Source organism: Equus caballus, chromosome 16, assembly GCF_041296265.1.
Source record: "Equus caballus isolate H_3958 breed thoroughbred chromosome 16, TB-T2T, whole genome shotgun sequence".
Lineage (NCBI taxonomy): Eukaryota > Metazoa > Chordata > Mammalia > Perissodactyla > Equidae > Equus > Equus caballus.
The window spans coordinates 57,266,979-57,279,861 of NC_091699.1; the positions used below are offsets into that span (position 1 = coordinate 57,266,979).

At 42.7% G+C, this 12,883-nt stretch overlaps 1 protein-coding gene across 11 annotated transcripts in view; it reads right to left on the minus strand.

The window, feature by feature from the left end:
• Positions 1–467: 467 nt before the first annotated feature.
• The window catches only part of MOBP (myelin associated oligodendrocyte basic protein), a 47,142-nt gene continuing 34,726 nt past the window's right edge, over positions 468–12,883 (minus strand). For all 11 annotated transcript variants that reach the window (XM_070238917.1, XM_014731772.3, XM_070238913.1 and 8 more), the window contains 3 exons: positions 10,272–10,496; positions 2,537–2,620; positions 468–2,420 (listed from right to left, as the gene is read on the minus strand). In XM_070238917.1, the coding sequence (XP_070095018.1) occupies position 10,496 (1 nt within the window). In that variant the 3' untranslated portion in view covers positions 468–2,420; positions 2,537–2,620; positions 10,272–10,495. The remainder of the gene's footprint in view (positions 2,421–2,536; positions 2,621–10,271; positions 10,497–12,883) is intronic.

Here is a 12,883-nt window from a genome sequence, read left to right on the forward strand (position 1 = left end):
AAAAATTGCAGTTTCACAGAAGCCCATAGGTACGTGCAGTGGTTTGTATCGACTCAGAAGAGTCGCCTGTCAACATCTCTTCCCACTTCTGCATTCAGCGACATCACGTTTATCGCTTGCACTCAGCTGTAGTGGAAGTATTTACACCATGGAAATTGGCAAACACCATAAATCAGGACTTTTCACCCAGATAGCCGGTTGTTAAGCATTTACAGAACAACTCAGGGTACACACATCAGTTTTCCCCAAACCAGTGAAAATGTCAGAATATAAAATCAATTAACTTCCAGAATTATCAAAGTAATATACCAAACATTATGGTTGGGAATTCACACTCAAGAAATTTACATAGAATAGCTTTTGGAGCTTTATATAACTTCTGCAATATTTACTGCATAGTGCTCCCCAGAAACAACCCTTAAAAGACAAAAAATACAATCGAATTATAGCACATTTTAGTAAGAATATCCAAGGCACATTAATTTATTTGTACATCAGTTTCAAGTAATTTCCATACATGTTTTTATCTATCCCCAGAGGGTTTTATTTCCACAACAGACGAACATAAAGAATTCAGGGATTTCTGTTTATTAACATTTCTGTGCTAATGTCCAATTTTTCATGTGAATTAATGCACTCGGTGCTCTCTCCTCCCCAGCTGCTCACTCTGTAGTAACTGTGTATCTCCTGGATGATATGGAGGATAGAGCTTAGCAAGCTCTGAGTGTGGGGTCTGGCTTTGCCAAAATCTAAAACGGGCTGAAGAAATATTAAGCTTCCTTATTGGGTCTGAGTGGGGCTGGCCCACTAATTTGTTCTTTCTAGTAGTCTGTCATGGCACCCCTGGTGTTATTCCCAGGAATGTAATGGCCTCGGATATCTCATTGTTGGAAACTGTTCATAGTAGAGGTCTTCATTTTGTTGTTCATTTAGCACCTGAATTGAGGCAGGAGAAATATTTCTACCTGAAAGCTCTGTGGAGTTCAATTCCCCTGCCTTTTTATTGCCACTTCCACAGAGAAGTGGCCTCCCCAAGTGAGGAAGCCAGGACACTCTGGCCTTGCCCTCCAGCTGCCCTGGGACAGTACTCGGCCTGATTTCTCTTTCTGGGGGTGTGGCATTCTGAGCTAAATCTCATCTGAGTCTACCACTCTTCCTCCCTACTCTCTGGCATTCCCTCTCATCCCAGCCCTACACCTTGAACAGATCTCTCTCTGGCATTGCCCCCATATTTTTGCTTGCCCCTTAAACTTGGCAGGGTCTGGCTGTGCTCACTCGAGGGCACAGGGTCATTCCTTGTTGGAGCATCTGCCTGTGCTTGGCCATGCCAGCTCCCAGCACCAGACTGTTCCAGATGCCCCCTCTCTCCCTCACTGAGTTCCCTCTACCTAACACCGCCCATTTTACATCCCTCCACATTCTACAACATTCTATTATCTTCTACTGTGTTTTCCTACCTATTAATAAGGAAGTTTGTGAGGGATGGGTGAATTCTAACTCTTCCCCCTTTTCTCCGTGTCAGAAAGCTGCAGAAGCCACAGTACAACCCAGATCCAAAATTGACTCAGAACCAGAGTTTTTGTTTTCTAAGACTTGTAACCTTGGAGAGACCCCAGGCTTATCATCAGCCTCCCACTTATCTCTCCAAAAACATTTGTGTCTGGCTAATAGTGTTGACCATTTCTATAGCACTTTTAATTTCTGTTATTTCTTCAAGCCAGGAATTATTTCAAATATTTTTGATTTCCAAGAGGACAGATATTTCTTGGATAGCCTTTTATTTTGTTGTCTTTTTAAATTCTATTGCAGTATTCAGAGAGTGTGAGATCTTACAGTTTCTGCTTATTGGGCAATTATACTTTTGTGGGTTATTAAAATCTACGCATAGGGCATCATATTGCATTTACCATCTACTATTTGCTTTTTGTATTCCTAATTTTTTCCCCCAAATGTATCTCCCTCATCTGGGTGTATCTGATTCATTTATTTTAACTGCTGTTTAGGATTTTGTTTATGAATGTGCATTTATTGATTCACTCGTTCTCCTATTGGTGGACATTTTGATTAATTTCTTTCTCTTTCTCTCTTTTTTTCAATGAGATACAGTGCTTCACTGAACATATGTATATGTATCTCCTTTTTCAATGAATGCCAGTTTTCTCTCAGGTGGGTGCCTGAAATCGTAATTGCTTGATCATAGGTTATACAATATCCTGCTTTGCACATATCCCTCAATTTCACCCCAAAGGTGTTGTAATAGTTTACAAATTTCTATCGGTAGCTTATGAGACTTTTCCCCATATCCTTGCCAACACTTGATAATTTTTAATTTTTGCCATGATGATGGTTGTACAACGATATCTTTTTTTGGCACATCCCTGAAGAAAGATATATGTCTTCAGACTGAAGAAACTTGAATCCTGAGCAAAATAAATAAAAATAAAACCATGCTTAGTGACATCACAGTGAAACTTCAAAACACCAAAGACAAAGAAAAATCTTAAAAGCAACTAAAGGGAAAATATAATTTACTTACAATGGAAGGACAAGTACACTGACAGCAGATTTTTCACTGGCAACTATAGAGGTCAGCAGACAATAGGATGATACCTTCAAAATGCTGTTGGGGGGAGAAAAATAGCTGTCAACCAGAAGTCTGTATTACTCTCCCAGTGGCTAGATCTGTGCAGCCTTGATTGGCCTCCCCCATCTTCTTCAGAAATAGACACTGCTCCTTGACCAAAGGGGTGGGTAGGTGTCTGAAGCTGGGAAAATCCTAGAACCTCATACCCTCTGGTCACATGAATGATCCAAAGAGTAGGCATATAAACAAAGAAATACAGAAAGAGCTGTGGACACAGCCCTGCCTTCTCCAAGCTTTGGAGATGCATCCTCTTTGTTTTGGTCACTTGCATCTGAGAGTCCTGAGAGGAAGCATTTTGAGGAAGAGAGAGAGAGAGGCAATTTAAGGGGTCCTAATCAGAGCTCATTTTTTAACTACCTGGAGGTATAAGTGGTAGGGGGCAGGTGAGATGTGTGGACTGGAAAGCTGTACCCAACCACTGTGCAAAATGGGAGACAGAGGCAACCAACAAAGCACTAGATAAAAGCATTGCCCACCAGGAGATGAACTTTGATAGGCCCCTCCTTTCAGCAACTTTCCAGCTCAGAAAATAGAGCAACTCCATTTGTGTACACTCCCACCACAATCACAGAAACCACGTGGATCTGAATGTCCTTGTGTAGTATGTCTATATTCAAACTAAAGACAACATAATCCATCTAAATCACAGAATTTCAGGACTGTAGGAGAAAGTTACCATATAACATTGTTCTAAATCAGTTACATCCCAATGGGGGTCTAAAATGTTCAGAAAACTGAGCTGCCTTAAGAAACAACATTATAAAGCTTTGTTGGGTGATATGTATACACTAATGCTTTCTCATTTCCCCAGCAATTTGAGTTTCACAAGTCGGAAGAGAGAGGAAGTTGGAATGACATGCCAACCAAACCTCCTTCCGTATGGGTAAAGAGCATCAAAGGTTTGCCCCTACCAGGAGCCCTGTACCTCCCACTGCTTATGGTTTTGAACAAGAGAAAGACTAGGAATGGAAGGGAGGGACCCACTTCTCCCACAGCACATGAAGCAGCAGAAGGAAAAAGCCACAAAAAGGGAAAGAATCATTCTCTCTCTCTTTCTTTGTCTCTGTCTATTTCTCTCTCTCTCTCTCTCTCTCTCACACACACACACACACACACACACGCTCACACACAAACACACATGTTTTGAACTCCAGAGATTCTTTTATTAGGACCCCAAGAGCTCACCGAAAGGAAACTTATACCAGAAGAAAAGGAAGGTATCGCAGGAGAAGGGGGTTCAAGTATTTGGCTGAGGACTCTTGGAGACTTGAGACAATGCAAGTAACAGCACATTAAAACTGCAGGTGAAAGCAAATTAAGGAAGTAGATTCACCAATGACATAACCATCCTAATTCAGGAGAGCATATCTGTAGGGCATGTGACATCTTGGCATCAGGCCATTTGGGGAAGAGAAGAAAACTGGGATGGGGAGATCTGGAGTCAGAATTCACCTACCTGTGAGTGAGCACCCCTCTCAGAGGCCATTCTTGGTCACCTAACAGTGGGAACCTGCATGAGTCAAAGTGCTTCTGGTTTGGTGAGAATCTCAGGTAGCACCTGGTAACAAGATCCGGAGAAGGCAGCGAAGACGATGTGAAGCCCAAGCAATAAAAATGTAGGAAGGTTGTAGGTAGCTCTGCCAGAAATCTAAAAACCAAGATCTTTTGCCAATTTAAGTTGTAGAAAAACAGATAAGTGAGGGAAAGAGAGGAAAGGAAGACAGGAGCTGAAAGACAAGGAAGGAGTGGCAATTGGAGGGGGCGCATGGGAGCCTGGAGTGGGGAGGAAGCTGTGGTTTCCTGTCTCTCGATGTTTCCGCCCTCCCATCCCTACCTGCTGAGATTGGTGAGCAAATCAGATAAGATTGCCAGTCTCAGAAAGAAGCTGTGGCTTAGAAAAAAGAATGGGCTTGAAGTTCTGAATAAATATGTTATGCAGCTGAAACACTTGATCTTGATCTTTGCATCGGAGGAGAAAAATCATAAGGAAGGAAATGGACAGGATCACTTTAAAAAGAAAGAGTTGGTTGGCAGACTAATACAGTAAGAAGACGAAAAATCAGGGAATTCAGATGGTACCAAAATCCACATTAACAAGAGTTAAGAAAACAGACATCGTTTACATTCCAAGCCCAATAACGAGGTGTCAGCAAGGCTGGACTGGAAGAAAAAAGTTGGAAAATGATTCTTTTTTTACTGCTTGCAACCAAAGCTCTAGTCGAAAATAAATGCAAAACCTTGCAGCTGGCAGTAGCGATCCTTAACGATCTCCATCAGCAGAAAACTATGATTCTATTAAAGGGTCTGACTCAGAAATTCTGCTTCCAGAAGCTTCTCTCTTCTAGAAGAGAAAGAACAGAAGCTGTCAGCTGCAGAAGGGGATATTACAGAGAATTTAAGAAATGGAGGGTGAATTATAGTGAAAACAGATTATGTAAAAATCTGTTGGATGACTATGCAGGGGGAGGAAAAAAAAAAGAGAACATCAGCCTTTTTCTTTTTGGTGCATCAGATTTCTTCCAATACAGAAGAGAGATGCTGCCTTCCTGAGACAGAAATTGCAGATAACAAACCCAAAAATTTGTGTACTTCAGAGATCTCAGAAATAAAACCAAATGCAGGGAGATTTACTAAGTAACTCCCATCAACAAGAGGTCCTGGAGGCCAGGCGGGCTCCCACAGGACCCTCCCCATGACTGAGGGACACTCTGCCCCCCAGTGTACCAAACACCTTTCTCCTGATATGCCTAGAAGTGAATTAATTAGCTGTGAATGGGCTTGCACCTAGGTAGAGGGACATATGAGGTGTCAGGAAAAACTTTGCTCTCTGGGCCAGCGTGGCGGCATGGTAGTAAAGTTCATGCCCTCCACTTCAGAGGCCCGGGGTTCTCCAGTTCAGATCCCGGGTACAGACCTCAGCATTGCTTATCAAGCCATGCTGTGGCAGGCGTCCCACACATAAAGTAGAGGAAGAAGGGCACAGATGTTAGCTCAGAGCCAGTCTTTCTCAGCAAAAAGAAGAGGATTGGAGGCGGGTGTTAGCTCAGAGTTAATCTTCCTCAAAGAAAAATTTAAAAAATGAAAAAAAAATTTTTTTAACTTTACCCTCTGATCTGTGTGCAAACATGATCTAATGGATGCAAAGTTGCCTGAATGTCTATTGGGTCCCACACTCTCTGAATGACAGACTACCCAACCCTCTTCGATGATGATATCACAACAGTGATAACTCCATGTCATCATTAATCAAATAGATTTGCCTGGAGGTCAACACAGGGCTGTGCATGGGCCACCACCTGAGCCAAGGGACTATTTTCAATATCTGATAAAACATCTGCATCTAATATTGGCCCAGTGTGGCTTCATTAATAAAGAATGGCCCAAAAAGCTCTCACTTTCTTCATGCAGCAAGGGCTGGTTTGGCTAATGCTGATGCAAATAACTTCCTATCTTTATCAAGAATATCTGTCATTAATTCACCACAGAAAAGACTTTCACCCTATCAGCCACCTTCTCAAACACGGACCCAGACGCTCTTCCCCGCCCTTTCTTCCTGGGGAGCTTACATCTTCTGCACAAAGGGACCTTTAGAAACTTAGACCCTCTTGCCACAAGAAAGTACCTTCTTTCTGGACTCTAATTACTTGAGATTATCTACCTCTCTCTCTACAAAATACTTACAGCCTTTTGGTTCTAGAGGGGCATCCACTAGCCTCTCCAGATACACCACAGGGTCCCACAGACTTCTGGCCTCAGATTATGAATGGACTCTCAGGACCGTTCATATGCTTCAAAATCCAATGAGAATGTTACTCTAGTAATGAGATTTACTACTTTTTTAGAACTTAGTTTTGTTGTTAAGAGATCTTTTTGAGCCAAATGATTCGAATCTGATAGATATTTGATTTGCTATGAAGTAAGGCCACCACTTAAGCTGTAACTTACCATGTTCTCCACTCTCCTCAAGCCTATTTTATGTATTATGAAAGTAGTTTATATAGTTAAGGTAGCATATGCAACAGAAATAGATTTGTAGTACCATGTTGAATGTAACACGTTTACGTAAATTCATTTAAAAGTAAAAGTATAGGTATAATTATTAGGACAATATGTTAATCTATGCTCTTTTGCTCATCTGTACTTTGGGTAAACCTATCCAGTTGATCAAAAGTCAAAACAATCAACTTGGTGGTAGGTGAATTGTTGCCTAAGAGGAAATAAGTAGTCACTGAAATACCAGTCAACTCAACCCAGCCCTATGATGTAATGCCAAAGAGTACATTCTTCAATTCAATAAATTATTTAGAGAATCACTAACATAAGTATTCTGTCAATATTTTCTTACAGTTATGAAAGTGAAGGTTGTCAGACTCTGTTATCCCAGTGGAATCCTTTATATATAAAAAATCAGAAGTCAGCATAGACCCTAAAACTGCCTTAGTCGATGTGGAGGTGTAACCAGGAGCCCTATTGGCTCCACCTCCTTCTGATCTCATAAGGTGCATCTCCAAGTACCTCAGGGCTCCACCAAGCTCAAATTGGAAACTTCTAGGCTGCAGTATGATGGCAATAAGGTCAAGGTCATGGTTCCAGTGGCCATGGGGGCCAGGACCAACCTCTCTCATTTACACATGTAAAACATCCTGTGGTATAGGATGGATGCATAGTTGATACTCAATAAAAAGAAGTTATTTTTATCTTTATCTGTATAAACCAACATTCCTGCAAGTATGTACCTGTGCTACAAATAACGGTGAGTATGCAAAATCTCTCCAAATTACAGCTGCACATCCTAAAGTTGGATCAACAGAATCATCTTTGTCCATTAAGAACACTTCATTTTATCAAAGCAGTGATAGTAAGTGCCTGAGACATGCGCAGAGGAGTCAGGCAAGAAGCCCTCCCAAGATCCTTCCAGGCTTGAGTTTCCACATTTCTCTGGTGTTAGAACAGCAGCCCAGACAGACATTGACAGCACAGCCCCATCTCGCTGAGATCTGTCAGAATTTTTGCATATTCCCGTGGTGAAAACTTCCTCATGATTCTTTATTCCTTGGGAAGATTAGACTCTGCCTTTCTTTCTCCAACTCATTCATCTTCCATCTGAGACCCTGTGGGTCTCAAGTTTAGATCTAGGATTTACAACTAAATATGAGGTTGTAGGCAATGACTTAGTGGAAAAATAGCACCTTGAATTGTAAATTAATTAATTAAATTCACCTGGAGAAAGGGTTTTTTTTACAAGATTTCCAAGACCTGGGATGAAGCGATTTCTTTATAATCCTCTTCACCATCCTTATATCTCTCACGCCCAACACCACCACTACCCATTGTGAACACATCACTTCACATCCTACTTCAAGAAAAAAATCAAAGCTACAGGCAGGAATTGCCTCAAGATCCTGCCACTGACCCTGCAAACCCACTGAAACCTATACTCTCCTTTTCTCCTTCCTTTTTTCCAATAAACAGGGACCGCTGCTCTGTGCCTGATCCCCTCACCTGTACCCTGGATTCCCACCCCCCACCTCCTAAGTTCTTGACTCCATCAATTGTCTTCTCCTCCTTCTTCATACGCCCATTCTGCTGCCTTCTTCCCAGCAGCAGTCACCATGCTCAAGTGTCTCCTGAGTTCATGGAATGTTCCAGCTATTGCCCTATCCTCTGCTTCCCTTCACGGTTAAGCTTACTTGAGGGAGTTGCATCTCCCTCCATGAATTCCTCTTCCTCACCTCCCATTTACTCCATGCAGAGTGTGCCCCACAAGGTCACCAACAGTTCCTTATTGTTAAATATGATAGACACCTTTGACTTCCCAAAAATATCTACACTTTTGAGAAATTCTTCCTATAAAAAAACAACAAACAAGCATCCATTCAGTCAACAAGTGTTTATTGATTTCTTACTAGTGCTAGGAGCTGAGAATGTAGCAGTAAACATGTGTTGGCAATCTTGGAGTTTAGATTAGAAGGGGAAGAGCCAAGCAATAAACAAGTAAATAAATGAACCAGGTAATTCCAGAGGGTGATAAGTGCTGTAAAGACAAACAAACTAGAGTGATGGGCTAAACAGTAACTATGGAAACCACACTGCGTTTCCAAGGGAAGCATCTCTGAGATGATATTTGAGCTAAAGACACCAATACAGAGCTCTTGGGCCAGAGCATCACAGGCAGGATGAACAAGAACAGACCCTGAGATGGGCCCAAGACCAGAGTAAATACAACAAGATCCTGTTTACATGTACAAAGGAGAGAACAGAAAGAAGGCAAGAAAGTGTAGTACAAAAAAAAAGAGGAAGATTGGCAGCAGATGTTAGCTCAGGGCGAATCTTCACCCCCCAAGAGAAAACGAAAAACAACAGCAAAAAAAACCTGGGATGGCTTTTGGAGTGGATCCTGCTGGATCCTAAAGAGAGATGGATCCACTCCAGTTCCTTTCCTTTCATCCCCCAACTCTGAGCTGAGTAGGAAAAGTAGCCCAAGAAGGGCTCATACAAGGCCACTGCTGGGCATACAGGGGAAACCTAAGTCAAGGGCAGGCCCCAGAAGGGAGTGTGTTAGAGTGTAGTCTCATGATCAGCTTCAGTGATCAGGGTCTCAGCGGGCATGGGACCAACATGGGACTTGGAGGGGCTCTCCAGTATTTGTGCCTGGGAGAGAAAATGAGAACCCAAAGACATCTTCCCAAAGCCAAGTTCCAAAACACACACACACCCCAATCCACAAGAGCACAAGATGATTTGAGGGTCTTCTACTTAAGCCAGAGGCAATCCCCCTCCATCATGTGTGTATGTGTAGGGCGTGGTGGAACCAGGGTGAAATAGGGGTGTTAGTTCCTGTGGCCCTGATCAAGAGCACATACTCAAGATCAAAGTTCTTCCCAAGAGTCTAAGGCTACAGATAGTGGGAGCAAAATAGAGAGATGAGAGGAAAAGTCAACCCCTAACCCTGCTTCCTTACAATTGGGATCAGACTCCTGCACTCCTGAATGGCCTCCTACACAGGCAGGAGTCTTAAGACTGCTTAATCTCCCCTCATGTGCGTCTCCTCCACTTAGTTCCCCTCACTCCCCAAGGCAAAGCTCCTTTCCTATTTTTCCTGATCCTACTACAGTGTCAGATGGAAATGTGGAGGAACCCAGCCAGAGAGAGCACAAAGGGACAAGGCCTCAGCCCTTCTCAGGAATTGGGGTGCAGCCCTGTCTCCAGGACCCCTTCAAGAGAGGGGCTGGGTGGAGGGCATCTGATTGAGGCCAGACAACTTGCCCAAAGCAACACAGTTTGCAAAACAATGAATTCTAGAGTAGGGACTATCCAAATGGAAAGCAAATGGCACAGGGGAAGAGAGGAACCCAGACAGAGGATTAATTACAAAGAAGAGGGTCAAGGATCAAAAAAGTCAGACTCCGCAACAGGATGCCAGGGACAGAGAGGAACAGAGGCTGGAGGACAACACATGGGCTGGCACTTGAGCCATCCTGATCCAAAGACCCTGGCAGCCTGTGCACGTCCTGGGGGAGAAAGGACTGCAGGTGAGACCAAAGAGCTGTGCACCGAGTTCTGGAGCCTGAGGGGCACTGCTGGGACCCACTGACTGGAGCAAAACACACAGAGATGCCCCTCTCACCTCCAGGCAGGCTGCCCAGCAGGCCCCCCACTCCGTGGGGACCATGGGCATTGGCAGCTGCCACCTCCGCAGGTGTCTGCCCCTGGGTCATATTCGAAGCTGGATGACTCGCCCAAGGGCATGTTGGTCGAGAAGCAGTGAGCCCAGGAGCTGAGGCCATCCATTCACTTGATATTCCTTACTGGTCACTTCTTCTTCGGAGTTGGCTTGGTTTTCCTTTTCAATCTGGTTTATAAAAAGAAACATAAAAATCCACAACACTGTTAAGTGATAGACTTTTTCTCCATGCTCGGTTAATATAACTATGAATTTGTAAACTACCTTTGAAGTTATTATTATTCTAGGAAATCCAGCCTTAGAATCCCTCTCTTTAATTTCTCAATTCTGGTTGTATCTGGGCAAAATAAAATGATAATTTATTTTCCTGGCCTGAGCCTAGGAAAGATATTCATAAAAAGTCCTTCTATTTTTATGTACAATAATTATTGCTTTTATATTTAATCATTGCAGATAATTTTGAAACACAGAAAAACACAAAGGAAGTCAAAGTACCACCCCACTCTTAGAAAACAACTAGTTTTACTATCCATAGACTTAAAGACATGAACATACACACATATACACACAGGGTATATGCACTCACTCTACAAAATTGTGACCATATTGACATGTTCCTATTTTGATGGGGAACAGACGGTATTCAAGAAAGAGATAAACGATACCCAGTAAAGATATTATGAACACGTGGCCCCAGACAAGCATTGCCTGCAAGCTTATTCTCCAACTGAGAGATTATATTCTATCAACTGCAGCCTCTTTAGACAGCAGAATCTATGTGATCACCTTCAAAATGAGACCATGTCAAATAGTTTCAGAACACCATCAAAGTTCTTAATTTAAAATACAAACAAGAAAAAAAAAGAAGACCAAGATGTGTATATCAGAAATGTGCCATGCTTTTACACTAAAGACTAAATTTATGGGAATCACAGCTTTTCTGATAATTTGAGAAGTTTTTAAAATAAGAAATAAAATACATATTCAAGTATTAACAATAGCATCTTCCCAAACCCCAAATTATATATCGAGCTAACAGTGCTAACCCTCTTCAGACAGGATGGAGGATACCAGGAAAAATAAATGAAGAAATACTTTATTGAAACTTGTAGAGTGAATTGTAGCCTGGAAGTTTGGAACACATCCCTTGAGATTTGGGGAGGAAATCTTTACATCTTCTGGATCACCTCTATGACTCCAGACATGTGGCAGCCTGAATGGATTAGAACTCCTCATGGATCCTGCTGAATACAAAATCCTGGGTGCTGATACTAGCACGGAAGCCCACAGATCCCAGGCATCACCCTGTGCAGATACCACTGCAACAAGCCACTGCGGCATCTTAAATCATATAAACACTTAATTAACTAATTAGCATTTCAATGGCAATGGCAGCCACATTGATGCCACTGGGGCATCAAACTGTGCAGCAACAGCTCCTGAACTCCAGTTCAACCAGTGGAAGCAAGTGAGTTGGGGAGAATCTGTGAGTTAGAATTCAATGACACAGTGTCTCCGTTAAGGAAGTTCTAATAATATCCACTTACCTAGTACTATAAGATGATAAACTAAGCACTTTACAATAACTAATGAGGTAAATAATATCCTCATTCTACAGATGGGGAAATGTGGTTTTGAGAGAATAAGTAACTTGGATGGGCAGCAAAGCTCAGACCCAAACCTGATGCCAGAGTCCTTAACCTTCCCACTGTGGCAGACTGACTGCTAGGCGTATTTATAGATCTCATTCAGACGATAACATCAGCTAAGCCCTGAGTCAGGCCCTGGAGACACGAGTTTAAGATAGAGCCCCTGCTCGTGACTCATGCATACGCCAGCAAGAGAGGTGGACACGGGTGTCAGAAATGTAGCAGGTGAGGTACCAGTCAAGCCCATGGAGGGGGTGGCCATCTGCCAGCAAGAAACGTGAAGGCTCTTAAGTCAAAGAGCTATCCTAAATCTCCTTACCACTGACGTTAGTGATGATTCTGCAGACACAGGAGGGAGGTTCTTGGCCTGCACGAAATACTTGTCACATCATCCCCATTGACCAACTCAAAACAGGAAAATAAGTCACCATGACACAAAAATCAAACACGATATAAAATGACCTACTCATCTTGTAGCACAGCTTTGAAGGGTGAAAATTATAAAGACTGCCCACATAGCAGAGCAGAAGAAAGAAACACCTCGGACCCATGTAGCGTTAGGGAAGGAAGCGACATGAGTCTTTGGCTCACATGTGGGCAACCATCACATGAGTGCTCGTCAGCAGTAAATTCCCTCCAAGAAGAGCTTGGCCCTAACTGTGGATTGGAAATAAATCCACACGTAAATCCAATCCCCACAGCTTCGGTAACCATCTCCCATAAGCATCGAGGTGACATCAGTGCCTGGTGATCTTGGGCAATTACCATGATAACAATTCTAGGAGTAGTTATGACCTCTTTGATTCTTTAAATCCAAAGCACATCATGCTCATTCTCTAGATGGCAATAGAGTAAGTCAATGGATGAACGGGGGGAAAGATGACCCATGTCTTGAAATGAGGATTT